At 37.2% G+C, this 18,806-nt stretch overlaps 1 protein-coding gene across 13 annotated transcripts in view; it reads right to left on the reverse strand.

Moving 5' to 3' along the window:
• Nucleotides 1-18,806, reverse strand: part of CFTR (CF transmembrane conductance regulator) — a 318,775-nt gene that overhangs the window by 176,862 nt on the left and 123,107 nt on the right. For all 13 annotated transcript variants that reach the window (XR_008717817.1, XR_008717819.1, XM_055590287.1 and 10 more), the window contains 3 exons: nucleotides 15,200-15,286; nucleotides 12,893-13,619; nucleotides 10,851-10,979 (listed from right to left, as the gene is read on the reverse strand). Coding sequence is in view for 11 of the 13 variants with exons in the window: in XM_055590287.1 (XP_055446262.1) it covers nucleotides 10,851-10,979; nucleotides 12,893-13,619; nucleotides 15,200-15,286 (943 nt within the window). In the remaining 2 variants the exon portion in view is untranslated. The remainder of the gene's footprint in view (nucleotides 1-10,850; nucleotides 10,980-12,892; nucleotides 13,620-15,199; nucleotides 15,287-18,806) is intronic.

An 18,806-nucleotide genomic window follows, 5' to 3' on the forward strand; every position in this document is an offset into this window, starting at 1 on the left:
ATCATGATTTAAATTATATAGATGATTTGGCTGTATGATTTAAAAAATAATGTCATGTTGGGACTAGAGGACCATAGTATATACATATTCAAAGAGAAGCCAAGTGCCTACATCTGAAAGACTTATTATGATAAATGAACTAGTAAACATCCTTGGAGATGTGATAGATAAAGGTTGATGATGTATGTAGTAAAACCCCAATAGTATGGTTTCAAAAACAAGATGTGATGGAGAACTAGAGCAAGAATATATTCAAGACATAGGAGGAACCTACCATTACATAACCTGGCCAGTACAAGTCTGACACTCACCACAAAAGAAAATAGGCATGAAAAGAGAACACTGCCAAGATCAGGTATAGAAAAGGTTCAGAAATGTGAATATAACCAAAAGAGGTATAATGATCCAACATTCTATCATGAAGAACTTCAGTTCAGTTCAGTCACTCAGTCATGTCCGACTCTTTCAGACCACATGGACTGCAGCACGCCAGGCTTCCCTGTCCATCACCAACTAACAGAGATTGCTCAAACTTATGTCCATTGAGTAGGTGATGCCATCCAACCATCTCATCTTCTACTGTCCCCTTCACCTCCCGCCTTCAATCTTTCCCAGCATCAGGGTCTTTTTTAAGGAGTCAGTTCTTCGCATCTGGTGGCCAAAGTATTGGAGTTTCAGCTTCAGCATCAGTCCTTCCAAAGAATATTCAGGACTGATTTCCTTTGGGATGGACTGGTTGGATGTCCTTGCAAAGGGACTCTCAAGAGTCTTCTCCAACACCACAGTTCAAAAGCATCAATTCTTCAACACTCAGTTTTCTTTATAGTCCAACTCTCACATCCATACATGACTACAGGAAAAACCATGTTTGGCAAAGTGACCTTTGTTGGCAAAGTGACGTTGCTGCTTTTTAATACACTATCTAGGTTTGTCATGCAAGCATCTTTTAATTTCATGGCTGCAGTCACCATCTGCACTGATTTTGGGGCCCAAGAAAATAAAGTCTCTCACTGTTTGCACTGTTTCCCCATCTATTTGCCATGAGGTGACGGGACCAGATGCCATGATCATAGTTTTCTGAATGTTGATATTGAAGCCAGCTTTTTCACTCTCCTCTTTCACCTTCATCAAGAGGCTCTTTAGTTCCTCTTCACTTTCTGCCATAAGGGTGGTGTCATCTGCATATCTGAGGTTATTAATATTTCTCCTGGTAATCTTGATTCCAGCTTGTGTGTCATCCAGCGTGCCCTTTTGTATGATGTACTCTGCATAAAAGTTAAATAAGCAGGGTGACAATAAACAGCCTTGACATACTCCTTTCCCAATTTGGAACCAGTCTGTTGTTCCATGTCCAGTACTAACTGTTGCTTCTTGACCTACATACAGATTTCTCAGGAGGCAGGTCAGGTGGTCTGGTGGTCCATCATGAAGAACTTCAATGAACTTCAAAGTAGATACTCTTCAATACTTCACTGAAATATCTGCAGACTTTTAAATATGCCTTAAGGGTCTGAACACTGTGGCTGTTTAGCCTAGTTAATAAGAGCAATCTTTTCCTGTCATAACAGATGTTCCTACCTTCCCTCTTGTCCCTATCCAATCCATTTTCCATATACCACAGTGATCTTTTTTTAAACATAAAAAAATCATATCATACCTTGAAAGAAGGCGTTCAAAGGTTTCCTACTGCACTTAAAATAAAACTGAAGTTCTTCAGCGAATGCTTCTGCAGACCTGGCTTTGATTTACTTTTTCAGTGTCACATGATACGCCGCTCACAACCATCTCCCATTCCTCCAAATGTGCTGGCCTCGCTCCGTTTCCACAATTCACCACACTTCTCCAAGTCCTTTGTATTTGCCCCCGTTTCTGCATGTCCGAGTACTTTTTATCCTTCAGGTGTCAACTAAATGTCATTTCTTCAGGAAGACCTTCCTGTCCTCTCTGTCCAGCTTTATTTTAGCCCACTATTTATCTCTTTATGGAACTCACTACATTCTGTGATTATTTCCATCAAAACTTATTTACCATCTGTCTTCTCCCTCAGAAAGTGCTTCATAAGATCAAGGAGGAGCCATCTGTCCTCTTTCCCATTGCATGCTTAGCTTAGTGTCTATAACAATATCCAAGAGACAGTAGGCATTCAGTAAATCTATCCTTAATAAACAAAGGAAGGGATGAATAAGAAGATACTTAAAAAACACAAATGTTTTTTATTTTAAAACATTTAAGTACAAAATGGAAATTATATAATTTTATTTATAATTATATAAACAGAAAGAAATTATATACTAATCACATAAAACATTTTTAAAATGTTTTAAAAACATTTTAAAATGCAGATGACATTTTATGTAGTATAAAGAACCAGAACCAATTCATAAGTTCTGTACATATATAGAATTCAGAGCTACCTTCCAAGCCACACAAGAAGATCTATGTTTAAATGAAGACCTGTTAAAACAGTATTGGCATTTTGAGCTTTCACCAAAGGAATAGAGTATTGTGAATTCTGTTTACCCCGTAAACATAAGTACATTGGTGTAATCCATTGGTATGTTCTGTTTTGTCTTCACTGTAAACAGAGCATATAGAATCATGCTTGGCATATTGAAAGAACTTGAAAAATATGTGTTGAATGAGTAAGTGGCTGAATGAATGAGTAAAGAGTAAGAGGCAGTAAGAGTAAAGTGACACCTTGTCAAGACTTAATCACAGATTTCAATGCTTTGCAGGTTAAATCATGCCCTAAAACATAGACCCTTGCTAAGCAATACTGCCTTGAAAGTATTACTATCAATAAAGGTATAACTATCATTAAGGTATTATGGGAGCATAATATATATTGAGGGATTCCTCATTAAGAAACAAAGAGGACAGACTTTGCTGCAGCACAGCACACAGGCTCTTCCCAGAGCAGGGATTAAACTCCTGTCTCCTGCATCACCAGGAGGAATCTTTACCACTGAACCACCAGGGAAGCCCCTACTAAGCCTGTGCTCTAAAGCCCGGGAGCTACAACTACCGAGTCCATGTGCCCTACAGCCTGCAATCAGCAACAAGAGAAACCACTGCAATGAGAAGCCCATACGCTGCAACTTAGAGAGCAGTCCCCACTCACCACAGCCATGCACCAAAAAAGCCTCCACACCAATGAAGATGCAGAACAGCCAAAAATTAATAAATTGTAAAAAATAAAAATAACATACTTTTTAAAAAGAAACAGAGAGGAAGTCATTTAAGAATAGTGCATAGCAGTTCTCTAACACATTTCTTAAAACACAGGAATAAAAGGACTAAACGTGATCTTCAGTTATTCGAGGCAACAATAATATCCTCTGGTTGTTGCAAAAGAAAAGGTGGGCACTGCCTCCTACTTTATTATTTGCATTTCTTTTCTATCTAGTCAATGATGCACTGCCAAATAGAAGCACTAGAGAGACCAACATAATAGAAATTTTAAAGTCTGCATCCTTGGTTCTAATATCTAAGAACTTAACAGAAGATACTATGCTATCATAAAGAAAACAGCACAAAAATATAAAGGTATACTGATTCACTTAATAAATTAACACACTATAGATAATTTGTTGTTGTTCAGTAGCTAAGTCATGTCTGACTGCAACCTCATGAACTGCAGCACGCCAGGCTTCCCTTTCCTTCACTATCTGCTGGAGTTTGTTCAAACTCGTGTCCATTCAGTGAGTAATGTCATCCAACCATCTCATCCTGTCGCCCTCTTCTCCCTTCTTGCCCTCAATCTTTCCCAGCATCAGTCTTTTCCGGTGAGCTGTCTAATTGTAGTGGGTAGCAAAATATTTTGGAGCTGCAGGTTCAGCACCAATCATTACAATGAATATTCAGGTTTCATTTCCTTTAGGATCAACTGATTTATCTCCTTGCTGAAGAATCTTCTCCAGGACAATTTGAAAGCATCAGTTCTTCGGTGCTCAGCCTTCTTAGCAACTCTCACATTCATACATGACTACTGGAAAAACCATAGCTTGGACTACAAAGACCTTTGTTGGCAAAGTGATATCTCTGCTTTTTAATATGCTGTCTAGGTTTGTTTGGCCTTGGAGTACAAAAGGAAGAAGGGCTAAGGCTAACAGTTTTGCCAAAGAACATGCTGGTCATAAAAAAACACCCTCTTCCAACAACACAAGAACAGTCTCTGCACATGGACATCACCAGATGGTCAATACCGAAATGAAACTGTTTGCATGCTTTGCAGCCAATGACTGAGAAGCTCTGTACAGTCAGCAAAAACAAGACCGGGAGCTAACTGTGGCTTAGATCATGAACTCCTTATGGCAAAATTAAGACTTAAATTGAAGAACATAGGGAAAACCACTACGCCATTCAGGTATAACCTAAATCAAATCCCTTATGACTATACAGTGGAAGTGACAAATAGATTCAAGGGATTAGATCTGATAGACAGAGTGCCTGAAGAACTATGGACAGAGGTTTGTAACACTGTACAGGAGGCTGTGATCAAACCCATCCTTAAGAAAAAGAAATGCAGTAAGGCAAAATGGTTTTCTGAGGAGGCCTGACAAATAGCTGAGAAAAGAAGAGAAACTACAGGCAAAGGAGAAAGGGAACTATATGCCCATTTGAATGCAGAGTTCGAGAGAATAGCAAGGAGAGAAAAGAAAGCCTTTTAAGTGAACAATGCAAAGAAGTAGAGGAAAACAACAGAATGGGAAAGACTAGAGATCTCTTCAAGAAAATTAGAGATACCAAGGGAACATTTCATGCAAGTATGGGCACAATAAAGGACAGAAACTAAATGGACCTAACAGAAGCAGAAGATATTAAGAAGAGGTGGCAAGAATGCACAGAAGACCCACTTGACTTCACATTCCAGGATGTCTAGCTCTAGGTGAGCAATCACACCATCGTGATTATCTGGGTCATGAAGATCTTTTTTGTACAGTTTGTCTGTGTATTCTTGCCACCTCTTCTTAGTATCTTCTGCTTCTGTTAGGTCCATACCATTTCTGTCCTTTACTTTGCATGAAATGTTCCCTGGTATACCTATGGCTGATTCATGTTTATGTATGGCAGAAACCAACACAATATTGTAAAGAAATTATCCTTCAGTTAAAAATAAATACATTAAAAATATAAAACCTCTGCAAAAACCCATTCTATAAAATTATAATTATATATACTACAAATCTACACTGAAGTATGACCCCTGTGAAAATTAAAAATGGATACATAACTTTCACAAGGGAAGAAGTGGATCTTAACTTTTCTTTGGGTCTCTGATCATGTTGAATATGAAGCTATATTAAACAATGTTTAAAAGACCTAAACTATCTTCCTGGATTAGTACCTGTACTATGATGCAAAGCACACATGAGATATTTCAATGGTAATGAGAAAGGGCCCATTAGTATCAAGAAAGGAGCTTAGTCGAAAAGAAAAATTATGTAAATTTTGATTCAAAGAATATGAGAGAACTGTGAACATCTGAATGATTTGTTTAGCTGTATAACTATGCACATAATGAAAATGGTCACTATTTGTCTACTATCACTAAGTTTTTGTTATTCAAAATTTTGAGAGTCAGTTAATTGGAATGCATTCAGGACACTGACCTGAAAAGACTCATCATTTATCTATTATTTCTTGCCTAGAAAATTACATTATCAATTTTTTTCCTACAAAAAGACAAGTTTTTGCAATAATTGTGAATTCAATTAATAATGGGAAGTTATATAACATTTACATCCTGTGTTGTAGTTTGGATTCCAGCCTGAAGACAAAGGACCACTGTCATCTTGAGTAAGTGAGCTAATAATATTGTACATATGCTCAGTGGCTCAATGCTCAGTCACTAATTAATTAACTACACACTGTTTTTTGGGGCTCCAAAATCACTGCAGATGGTGACTGCAGCCATGAAATTAAAAGATGTTACTCCTTGGAAGGAAAGTTATGTCCAACCTAGATAGCATATTCAAAAGCAGAGACATTACTTTGCCAACAAAAGTCTGTCTAGTCAAGGCTATGGTTTTTCCTGTGGTCATGTATGGATGTGAGAGTTGGACTGTGAAGAAGGCTCAGTGCCGAAGAATTGATGCTTTTGACCTGTGGTGTTGGAGAAGACTCTTGAGAGTCCCTTGGACTGCAAGGAGATCCAACCAGTCCATTCTGAAGGAGATCTGCCCTGGGATTTCTTTGGAGGGAATGATGCTGAAGCTGAAACTCCAGTACTTTGGCCACCTCATGCGAAGAGTCGACTCATTGGAAAAGACTCTGATGCTGGGAGGGATTGGGTGCAGGAGGAGAAGGGGATGACAGAGGATGAGATGGCTGGATGGAATCACTGACTCGATGGACGTGAGTCTCAGTGAACTCCGGGAGTTGGTGATGGACAGGGAGGCCTGGCGTGCTGCGATTCATGGGGTCGCAAAGAGTCGGACACGACTGAGCGACTGAACTGAACTGAACTGACACTGTTTTGAAAGGTGTATAAGTTCAGCTCTATAGCTTTGCATGGGCAAGGGTCTTATAAGTGAATATAAATCACTACCACATTCACAGAACCATTTTTTCTCATAAAACTAAAGACATTCAAGCAATGTTGATCTTCAAGGAGGGGTTCAAATTATTAACAAAGGGCTGGTTTGAGATTAAATGTGACACAGGAATGAGTTTCATTCACATTAATGCTGGTCATTTGGCATAACTGGCAGAGATTAATGAGGTAAATTAAAAATACATTTCAGTGCAATTTGTTACTCATGTGAGAGTGTCAAGTTACCCAGCCCCATATCTTCATTAAAGTATAAAAGGGATTCTTGAAAATTTCTTTATATCTCTGCTGTGGACTTGTTCACTTCAAATTAGTTTCAGCTTTATAATGATGATAGACGTTAAGGATACTAGTCAGAATAGCAACTAACATTGCTCACTATGTGCCAAGCCCTATAGTAAGTGCTTTATAATCATTTCTTCACTCACAGAAATGACCTATGAAATGGGTACTATTACAACCTCCGTTTTATAGATGAGGAAACTGAGGCTTAAAAGAGGTTATCTAACTTGTTCAGTGTAAATAGTGTTAAGAACACAGAATTAAAATTCACAGTCAGGTCAGTCTGATTCCAGAGGTGGTATTTTTTTTTTTTTTTTTTTTCGTGTTTTGAAGTGGGAACCATATTTTATTTTTTTTTTATTTTTTTTTAATTTTATTTTATTTTTAAGCTTTACATAACTGTATTAGATTTGCCAAATATCAAAATGAATCCGCCACAGGTTTACATGTGTTCCCCATCCTGAACCCTCCTCCCTCCTCCCTCCCCATTCCATCCCTCTGGGTCGTCCCAGTGCACCAGCCCCAAGCATCCAGTATCGTGCATCGAACCTGGACTGGCAACTCATTTCATACATGATATTTTACATGTTTCAATGCCATTCTCCCAAATCTTCCCACCCTCTCCCTCTCCCACAGAGTCCATAAGACTGTTCTATACATCAGTGTCTCTTTTGCTGTCTCGTACACAGGGTTATTGTTACCATCTTTCTAAATTCCATATATATGCGTTAGTATACTGTATTGGTGTTTTTCTTTCTGGCTTACTTCACTCTGTATAATAGGCTCCAGTTTCATCCACAGAGGTGGTATTGTACCTCACATCCAGCCTCCATTTGTTTTATTAATGTAAAAATAATAGGAGAGCAAAAGATAAGATATCATCAAAACTCAAAGATCAGTTGGAAACCAACACTTTATAGGTAGAGTGGTATATAAAACTTTGGTATATACCTTTAGATATTTTCCACTACTTGGTCAGGGAAGAGTGATAACATTTTATGTAGACTTCTTAACTGAGGTTGGAAACAGCCTAATAAGACAATAGGAGCTTCTCTGGTGGCTCAATGGTAAAGAATCTGTCTGCCAATGCAGGAGATGTGGGTTCAGTCCTGGAGTCAAAAAGATCCCTTCAAGGAGGAAATGACAATCCACTCTAGTATTCTTGCCTGGGAAATCCCATAGACAGGGGAGCCTGGTGGGCTATAGTCCGTGGGGTCGCAAAAGAGTTGGACACGACTTAGTGACTAAACAACAACAAGACAATGACGGAGTTTTAAGCTTGGGTTTCATGTATGCATAGAACTATATGTGCTCAGGAGAGGCAATACTTCACCCAAGTCATATCTCCCCTGAAGGCAACTTGGGTCTTTACGCTGGACTCAGGCTCTGCAATAGGAGACATCCAGCAGTATCCTCTGAGATTTACCTAGTGTGGTCATACAAGGCTGAATCCAGTCCAGATGTGTTTTCTCGTACGCACATAGTGTTCATCTGCTTGTTTTACTTTAATCAACGACCCACATTAAATAAGTAGAAAATGTTTACAGGAAAAAAAGAAATCTGTATCTTCATCTTAAGTTGTTAAATAAGTTTTAGTGAAACTGATCCCAGATTTCCTTATGAGAAGCCATTGACTGGTTTTGAGTTACAATTGCCTCCTTTAGACAATCGAAGGGTATTCTCCATCCTGCCTCAAAGCCACTTTACCGCAGACATCCTCTGCCAAGCCTCTTTTAACATTTAAGTGGCTCCTCCTGACCTAGAGAAAAACCTCATCCACCAACCAGATTCAGAAACCTCTTACCTGGTGCTGAACTGGTGATGTACTACCCCCTCTTTTATTTTAACCTGGTGATTTGATGTATCTCTTTTCCAGGGGCATGGTAAAGAGATCACAACAATGGCATGAAAACAAAAGAATTCTGAAGCAAACGGGTGATCTGAATCTTTGAAAGGCTTGTTTAAAATGGTTGCAAAGCCACTAATATATATATATTTAATTTTGTGAGGAAGTAGTATTTTAAAGCTGGCGATTCGTCATCAGCATATTTAATGAGTCAAATGAGTTTAAAATTTAGTACAAATAATTTTCTTTGTTAATTTCAATTCATACAGAGTGTTCTACTTTGAGGTTTTGACTCACTCCATTAAAAACTCTTCATATAGAAGATATGTGCTTAAGTATATTTTATATACTATGTATGAAGTAACAAAAAAATTGTATAATATAAAATTACATATATACATATACACTTATATTTATGTATATGTAGTGGGCCTTAGAAAGCATCACTACGAACAAAGCTAGTGGAGGTGATAGAATTCCAGTTGAGCTATTTCAAATCCTGAAAGATGATGCTGTGAAAGTGCTGCACTCAATATGCTAGCAAATTTGGAAAACTCAGCAGTGGCCACAGGACTGGAAAAGGTCAGTTTCCATTCCAATCCCAAAGAAAGGCAATGCCAAAGAATGCTCAAACTACTGTTCAATTGCACTCATCTCACATGCTAGTAAAGTAATGCTCAAAATTCTCCAAGCCAGGCTTCAGCAATATGTGAACTGTGAACTTCCTGATGTTCAAGCTGGTTTTAGATAAGGCAGAGGAATCAGAGATTAAATTGCCAACATCTGCTGGATCATGGAAAAAGCAAGAGAGTTCCAGAAAAACATCTATTTCTGCTTTATTGACTATGCCAAAGCCTTTGACTGTGTGGATCACAATCAACTGTGGAAAATTCTGAAAGAGATGGGAATACCAGACCACCTGATCTGCCTCTTGAGAAATATGTATGCAGGTCAGGAAGCAACAGTTAGAACTGGACATGGAACAACAGACTGGTTCCAAATAGGAAAAGGAGTTCGTCAAGGCTGTATATTGTCACCCTGTTTATTTAACTTATATGCAGAGTACATAATGAGAAACGCTGGACTGGAAGAAACACAAGCTGGAATCAAGATTGCCAGAAGAAATATCATTAACCTCAGATATTCAGATGACATCACCCTTATGGCAGAAAGGGAAGAGGAACTCAAAAGCCTCTTGATGAAAGTGAAAGTGGAGAGTGAAAAAGTTGGCTTAAAGCTCAACATTCAGAAAACGAAGATCATGGCATCTGGTCCCATCACTTCATGGCAAATAGATGGGGAAACGGTGGAAACAGTGTCAGACTTTCTTTTTCTGGGCTCCAAAATCACTGCAGATGGTGACTGCAGCCATGAAATTAAAAGACGCTTATTCCTTGGAAGGAAAGTTATGACCAACCTAGATAGCATATTCAAAAGCAGAGACATTACTTTGCCAACAAAAGTCCGTCTAGTCAAGGCTTTGGTTTTTCCAGTGGTCATGTATGGATGTGAGAGTTGGACTATAAAGAAAGCTGAGCACCGAAGAATTGATGCTTTCGCACTGTGGTGTTGGAGAAGACTCTTGAGAGTCCCTTGGACTGCAGGGAGATCCAACCAGTCCATTCTGAAGGAGATCAGTCCTGGGATTTCTTTGGAAGGTATGATGCTAAAGCTGAAACTCCAGTACTCTGGCCACCTCATGCGAAGAGTTGACTCATTGGAAAAGACTCTGATGCTGGGAGGGATTGGGGGCAAGAGGAGAAGGGGACGACAGAGGATGAAATGGCTGGATGGCATCACTGACTCGATGGATGTGAGTCTCAGTGAACTCCGGGAGTTGGTGATGGACAGGGAGGCCTGGCGTGCTGCAATTCATGGGGTCGCAAAGAGTCGGACACAACTGATCGACTGATCTGATCTGATCTGATCTGATGGAGAAGGAAATGGCAACCCACTCCAGTAGTCTTGCCTGGGAAACCCATGGACAGAGAAGCCTGGCGGGCTATGGTCCACAGGGTTGCAAAAAGTCAGACACAATTAAAGCAACTTAGCACACATGCACACATACAAGTATACATAAGTATACATGTGTGTACATATATATGTTCTTCCAAACTATTCCCAATTAACTTTAAATCACATTAATATGTTATAATAGAAAATTCTTACCTCAACTAGAAAAACGACTAAGCACCAAATTAGCACAAACATTAAGCTCTTGTGGACAGTAATATATCGAAGGTATGTGTTCCATGTAGTCACTGCTGGTATGTTCTCCACATCATCAAAAAAGCAATCCTGTAAAAAAAAAAAAATCCTGGTTATTACAATGAGGCAATATAATTTCATACAATAATTGTGGTCTTATTTTGAAAGTGAGGAAATAAATATTACTATCTAAAACTAAGTGAATTTCAATGAATATAAACCATTATGAATGACACATGCTATGTCACTTCACAGCCAGTAAAACTGGAGCAAGATAGCTTTTTGCAAAAATGAGAAACACTGCAATTCTTTAAACTGTGAACATAGTATCGCTGATAATACAACTGTACTGTTTTTGGACAATTTTACCATCTTAATGCTTAACAGTGTCACACATTTTATCAATAAATGGTACTAGCAAATTGAAGCTTCCCAGAATCCCCCTGATTTAACTCTTTCCTTTGGTGGGGGGGGGGGTGGTCCATGGAAAAATATAGTTTGGAATTTTGCCAGCTCTAGTGGTCTTCCAATAGACCTGAAGGCCGCCTGATGCTTCTACATTCTGTAGTAGCTAGGATTCTCTTTCCCAACTATGACTTAAGTTACATAAATCTAACCCCCAGTCTTCATTTGTTATTTGAGAGCTATAGTTCAATAATTTGAAAGAGAGAAATTCCAGATATTTCAAACGGAAAGGATAGTTTTCTACTACCAACAAAATTCACAGATGAAGTGCTAGAACCTCAGAGAAAAGAACCCTATGAAATCAGAATATGGCACTCTGGTTAGGTATAAAGATTTCTGAAGTCAAATAAACCTGGTTTTGATATTGGACTCTACCATTGCCCTCCTAGGAGCTGCTTGAATTCAGGCAGCTAAACTTTCCTAAAATTTAGTTTTCTTATCTGTAAATGAGGATAATGATAGGTCCCTTCTATTCTATGTTCATGGCACTAGAAGCCATCAACAAATACTATTATCAGTCAAAGTGATCATCTTTACCATTCAATTTATAGAATCCAGTTTGAGAAATTCATTCAGATTGATAATTATAACCATACAGATAAATTATCTTTCAGGAAACCTTTTTCAAATTATAGAAACACAAAGTAGGTACTTTAGAGATCACCTATTCTGTTCCCTCATTTAACAAAGAAGAAAACTTTGGCCCTGAGACATTAAATGACATGCGACTTGCCGAAGTTCACACTACTCTTAATTGATCTAAGCTATTAAACATATCAATTGATTATAATACTATTTCATCCAAGGCACTGAAGAAACTCTTCTAGTAAAACTAAAAAATAAAAACTTCCTCTTTCTACTGCTTCCTATTTTAAGAAAGAAAGCATTTTATTCTTTAGAATTTAATATAAAGTACTTTCTACCTTAAAGTTGGCAGTAGTATATGTTGAATTTCACAAACCTTCTTTAAAAGAAACCTGCCCAGAAATCCTATGTATAAAGCCAATTTAAAAGATGAAAAAGCTCAGGTTTAACTAAGTTCAGGCAAGACTGATGTATAAACCAGAAAATTAGTCCTGCTGAGAGACTAGATGTATATACGCCTAAGAGAGGCTACCTGCATACAGAAACATTTTTTAGGCTCTCAATAAATGAAGCTACTATTTGTTTATGTATTTATTTTCACTCCACCTCTTCCTACAGAGGTTTTAAGGGGGTAATGAAACAGATTTATAATAATTTATAATTTTTCTAATTGATAATAATGATTATTACTGCTTAGAAAAGGAACCAATAATAGCCCTTGCTTTGACTTACATCTTATGGTAAGAGACAAAAGGAAATCACAAGGGGATATAGTTGATTCTTCTACATTTTGAAGTTGCTTACATAATGTACATACTTTGGACTTTGGGAATCTTAAAAATAAACCTCATCCTAAACTCAAATTTAAGTAACTTTTGCTATTTACTCTGTATTTCATTCCACTCTGTGGCCAAAAGAAAAAACCAAACACCACACTGATAATTTATACACACCCTTAAATCTTCTTCATTAATTTCTTCACTTATTTCCAAGCCAGTATCTTGAGATAACCGTCTTGAATATATATCTATTTCGGCTAAGCTTGCCTGAGGAGCCAGTGACATTTTTCGTGTGGATGTCGCTGTCTTTCGATGAATGCTTTGACCTTGGTTCACTGAGGAGCCGGTCATAAGGTTCAGAACGGACTGCCTCCTCCCTCCCAGAAATGTGGGGCCACTGTTGACTGCATTGCTCCGAGGCAGGATCCCCTCTCCAGGTTCAGAATGGGGAACTAAGGATAGTCTTCTCTCTAAAGGCGCATCAGCAGCTCCTTCGATACCATTCATTTGTAATGAAGTCTTTTGTACAACTGAAAATTTCCTTACAGAGTTGATTGAACTGAGAATGGAGTTCTTCCTTTTTTCACCAAACTCTCCAGTCTGTTTAAAAGAAGGCTTTTTCGTTTCATTCCAGGACACAGAAGTATCTCCTTCTAATGAGAAACGCCGTAAAGTCTCAGTTATGATTGAATTTCTTCGTTCTGGAGTAAACTGGTCGAAAGTGTCACATCCCATGAGCTTCGAGCTGAAGTCGGGCCGCTGATTTTGTAATTCAGAAAATGTCCCATAAAAATAGATGCTACCTTCATGTAAAATTAATATTTTGTCAGCTTTCTTTAAGTGCTCCATTTTAGAAGTGACCAAAATCCTAGTTTTGTTAGCCATCAATTTACAGACACAGCTTTAAGAATATAAAAATATATAAATATTAATTTTATAAACATTTTATTACAATAGTATATGTATTATATTTTAACACTTTATTAATGTACTCCTGTATATTACTTCTATTATAAAATGTTATTATTACACTTAAATAATTCTAAAAGTAAATATTCAATAGTAATTAAGTTGGTACTTCTTGATTAATTATGTCATGAAATACTGTGTTATTTAATTATTATAGTATGCTACACCATAAAGTTGAGTGTTAATAGACCTAAAATGAAATTAAATACCAGACATTAAATAAACATTTGACTTTGAACAAACTAGTTACCCTTTGGGCTGTGGTTGATTCATCTAGAAAATGAGAGAATTGGATGACCTTTAAGATTCCTTAGCGGCTATATTTCTACATGCCTTCTAAAATGTCAGAACTTTCTTGTTCTTTAAGTTTTCTGCTCCTTTTCTTTTATATTTTAAGTTGATCACTAATTTAGACCTCAAAGTTTATACTGTAAGCAGGACCTAACACATCATAAAGTAACTATATGCCAGTAAAAAGTTAATTTTAAAACTAATACAATTATGTAAAGTTTAAAAATAAAATAAAATTTTTTAAAAAATTAAAAAAAATAAAAACATTAAGACTAATTTACTTGTTAAAGACACAACAACAATAACCTGAGAATTGTATAAGAAATCTGAACTTCCTCCAACAAAATTTCCCTCTAGTGTAGAATTAAATCCTGACTAGAACCATCTAAGGAAGACCAATTTCTTTTAGGCATTAAAACATTATATATTTTATAGAAAGAGCCATAATTCTAGACTACACTTTAACATACTAATACAACTAGCAAAGTTTATATAGGTAAGAAGGTATTTATAATTACAGGATTGTAAAAATAGTATCACAGGTATTAAATTTAACCAAATTCTAGGAAAGGTGCTTCTGGGAATAATGTGGTAATTTAATACACACATACATCTACATCCTTACTGATTAAACTACTTCATAGTCTATAAAATCATTTTGATACCTTAAAATCAAGTCATATAGCCAACTGTTCCTCTTAGAAACTTCACATACATTGAGCCCTAATGGGAGCTCCAAGAAAATGTACACCCCAAGCTCTGTACGACTGAGAAAGAGGTTCTGAAGGAGGTATTGAGGTAGACGAATACTTAGAGCATTCACCTATATTAAAACATCAAAACATTCAATTTCTTTGGTTCCTTAAGACGTTTACTATCTAAGGAGTAAAATACACAAAAAAGTAAATTAAAAAAATTGAGTAAAATAATCAATTAAAATAATATAAGCTATGTCACAAGACAGTAATAGTATCAAAACTCCATAGACAGTGACAGTTCAAGTACCAGCGATGGGAGGAATTGGCTCAGCATAAGGTGGACAGAAAAGTGAAGTGATCTTGACCATGGAGGGAAGATCAGATTTAAGGAGCTAAATTACATAATGCCACACTGAGTCACAGTGGTGGACCTATTTCTCAAAGAATAATATGTAGCCTATGGTGGTATAGTCATTCTTTCTTGTCTCTTAGAATGAGTATTATAAATTATTCAAGAACATACCTTTCAAATATTTCTTTCTCTGTTAAAACATCTAGATATCCAAAAGGAGAGTCTAATAGGTACAAATCAGCATCTTTGTATACTGCTCTAAAAAAGAAAAAGAAAATTAAATTAGATTCCTTCAATATTTACCATTTCATTTGGTGTAGATGATTTTAAATAAATTTAAAAAGATAAGCCACATAGAATTTTTACAATTTTGCACAATACTCCAAAAACTTCTGAGGTCATTTTGCTAAGTGTAAGTGACATACACTTGCAAAAGTTACGAACTAAATCACACCATACATACAATTTTAAATATTGCCTTAAAAAAGAAAAAGGAAGAAAGAAAACCTTTCAACAATAGTACCTATTTACAGCAAGCACTATGCTACATGCTGGGAATATAATGGTAAAAATTACACAAGCCCTGTTCTCAGCAGTCTTGCATTTTGGTGGGGAAACAAGGAAAAGAGAATGTTTCAATCCTGTAAAGTGTCAGAGACAGCAACTAAATCTCAGTACTTAAGTGAAATTATTTTTTTATTTTTTTCACTGTTGACTGTTACCAATAAACCGATAGCAGTACTGTTACAACTGTATGATTGATATTGCTCTTTGCTCCTTATAGTCCTAATTTATGGACCATACTCACAAAAGTTCCACAAAAGTGCAGGATGCAAAATTTGTAATAACAATGTATACCCATATTATTTTATATTCTAAGTTAAAAAATAAAATTTTATGAGCAAGTAAAATCCTCATTAAGTTCATCTTAGGGCAGTAATAAAACGAAGATATGGTCCCATATGAATGGAAATGAGGTAATTTCTTCATAACATCTAAATTTCTCAGCTGCGGTTGTGAGTAACCCTATACCTATACCAACCACATACAACTCAATGTTTACATGTAATTCTGAAAAAAAGAAACTATGTTTAGTCAGCAGGTAACCAAGAGAAATAAAATAATTAAAAACAGAAATAGCAAAAAGTCAAAGCAAAATCTAGAAGGACATTTGCAATGCAAATTACTTTTGAAAACAACATTCAGGAACTAGATAAAAGACCCCCAACAAAATGTACCCTCAAGAGCTTTCTTCCCATACTCAATTCTTCTCTCTCTCTCCTTCACATTTATGACCAGGTGCTCAGTCACTTCAGTAGTGTCCAACTCTTTGTGACCCCCACGGACCTTAGCCTGCCAGGCTTCTCTGTCCATGGGATTCTCCAGGCAAGAATACTGGAGTGGGTTGCCATTTCCTTCTCCAGGGAATATTCCCGACCCAGGGATCAAACCCAGGTCTCCTGAGTCTCCTGCATTGCAAGCAGATTCTTTATCTGCTGAGCCACCAGGGAAGCCCCATTTATGACCACAGTTTCTCAAAAGATTAGAAATAATATACGCATCATCCAAAACTGGTCAACACATGACACATTCAGATCAGAAGAGCAATAAACAACTATTTTCTTTAATGCAGCAAACCATATTTTATAATAAACCTGAATCTTCAACTGGTAAATACAGACTTAATTTTATGCTAAGGTTTGAAGCCATATAGCATGTTTTCCTAAATTTGAAATGAAATATTTAAGACAGTCTTACTTTGGCTCACAGATTAATCAACTTTCCTTTACTTAGAAGCCATTATTTTGTTTGTGAATTACTCATATCTATATATGCGCTATATAGATATATTGGGCTTCCCTGGTGGCTCAGTCGGTAAAGAATCTACCTGCCAATGCAGGAGACACTGGTTCAACCCCTGGATGGGAACAATTCCCTGGAGGAGTAAATGGCAACTCACTCCAGCATTCTTGCATGGAGAATCCCATGGACAGAAGAGTCTGGTGGGCTACAGTCTACGGGTTGCAAAAGAGTTGGACATGACTTAGCAACTACACAACATCATTGATTTATTACTTGACATTGTAATCCCAAAGTCGAGTCACGGTTTAATGTAAAGTCAAGATGACCTGATTCAAACTGTAACTCTACCATTTCCCAGTGTGGCTTTTGGCAAGTTAAGATCTAACCACCTCAATTACCTCATGATCTCTTCTATAAAAAGTGGGGAGAACAATTCTCTTTTGGCAGACTGATATGTGGATTAAGTAAAATTACACATGTACTCACACACACCCCGCCCAGAATAGTACTAGGCAATTGTAGGTGCTCAGTGAGTGAGTTTCCTGTCCCAGCTTTTGGAAACATGAGAAAATAAGGGGGATAAAGGCCAAAATATCACTAAGTCGTGATTTCTTGTTAATAACTTCAGCAACACAGTAAGAAGAATTTTATTCAAATAAACCTGGAGGAACATTTAATATCCCACATCATCAATATTTTTTTAAACTGAATGTTACATTTTAACCACAAATTAACTTATACACACACACACATACTTTTCTTTGACAGCTCAAAATGCTTAGACCAAGAATGTCTCTACTAAGAGACCACCATACCCCGCACAATATTAGATATGCTTGTCCCATTTGTTTTTCTTTGAAGATTACAGACTTTAACCTTAAGTACATCATCTGCCTTGCTATTTCTGTTGTGAGATTAATTAGTTATGTTGAAAATTTTGAAAATTTATGTTTATCTAAGATGGGGAAACAGTGGAAACAGTGGCTGACTTTATTTTTCTGGGCTCCAAAATCACTGCAGATGGTGATTGCAGCCATGAAATTAAAAGACGCTTACTCCTTGGAAGGAAAGTTATGACCAACCTAGACAGCATATTAAAAAGCAGAGATATTACTTTGTCAACAAAGGTCCGTCTAGTCAAAGCTATGGTTTTTCCAGTGGTCATGTATGGATGTGAGAATTGGACTGTGAAGAAAGCTGAGCACCAAAGAATTGATGCTTTTGAACTGCGGTGTTGGAGAAGACTCTTGAGAGTCCCTTGGACTGCAAGTAGATGCAACCAGTCCATTCTAAAGGAGATCAGTACTGGGTGTTCATTGGAAGGACTGATGTTAAAGCTGAAACTCAAGTACTTTGGCCACCTGATGTGAAGAGCTGACTCATTTGAAAAGACCCTGATGCTGGGAAAGACTGAAGGCAGGAGGGGAAGGGGACGACAGAGGATGAGATGGTTGGATGACATCATGGACTCAATGGACATGGGTTTGGGTGGACTCTGGGAGTTGGTGATGGACAGGGAGGCCTGGCATGCTGCAGTTCATGGGGTCACAAAGAGTCGGACACGACTGAGTGACTGAATTGAACTGAAACCAAGAAACAAAACCAGAAGCCTAAAGCAGATGTGTACATTTGGGGATAGGGTGAGCAGGGAACTGTCTGAAGGACTAAATAAAAGTATACATATTCTCTTCCCTGTGCTAGGCAGAATATTAGGGTTTTCCATTTGTAGGGAATCATAAAGGAAACAAACATATACACACTAACAAAAGGGTATGCATTTTAAAAAAGCCATGAGCTTTATCAGATATAAATATTATATCATTATCTATAGTTCCGAAAGGTTAGTCTTAACCTGCTAGCTATAAGATCCTGGGCATTTTTTCAATTACAGAAAGAGGATATAAAGAAACAGAACTATCTATAATGTTTTACACTCATTTATACAACAAATGCTTGCTGGACCCATAATCAGATA

The sequence above is a fragment of the Bubalus kerabau genome, chromosome 8, assembly GCF_029407905.1.
Source record: "Bubalus kerabau isolate K-KA32 ecotype Philippines breed swamp buffalo chromosome 8, PCC_UOA_SB_1v2, whole genome shotgun sequence".
Taxonomy (NCBI): Eukaryota; Metazoa; Chordata; class Mammalia; order Artiodactyla; family Bovidae; genus Bubalus; species Bubalus kerabau.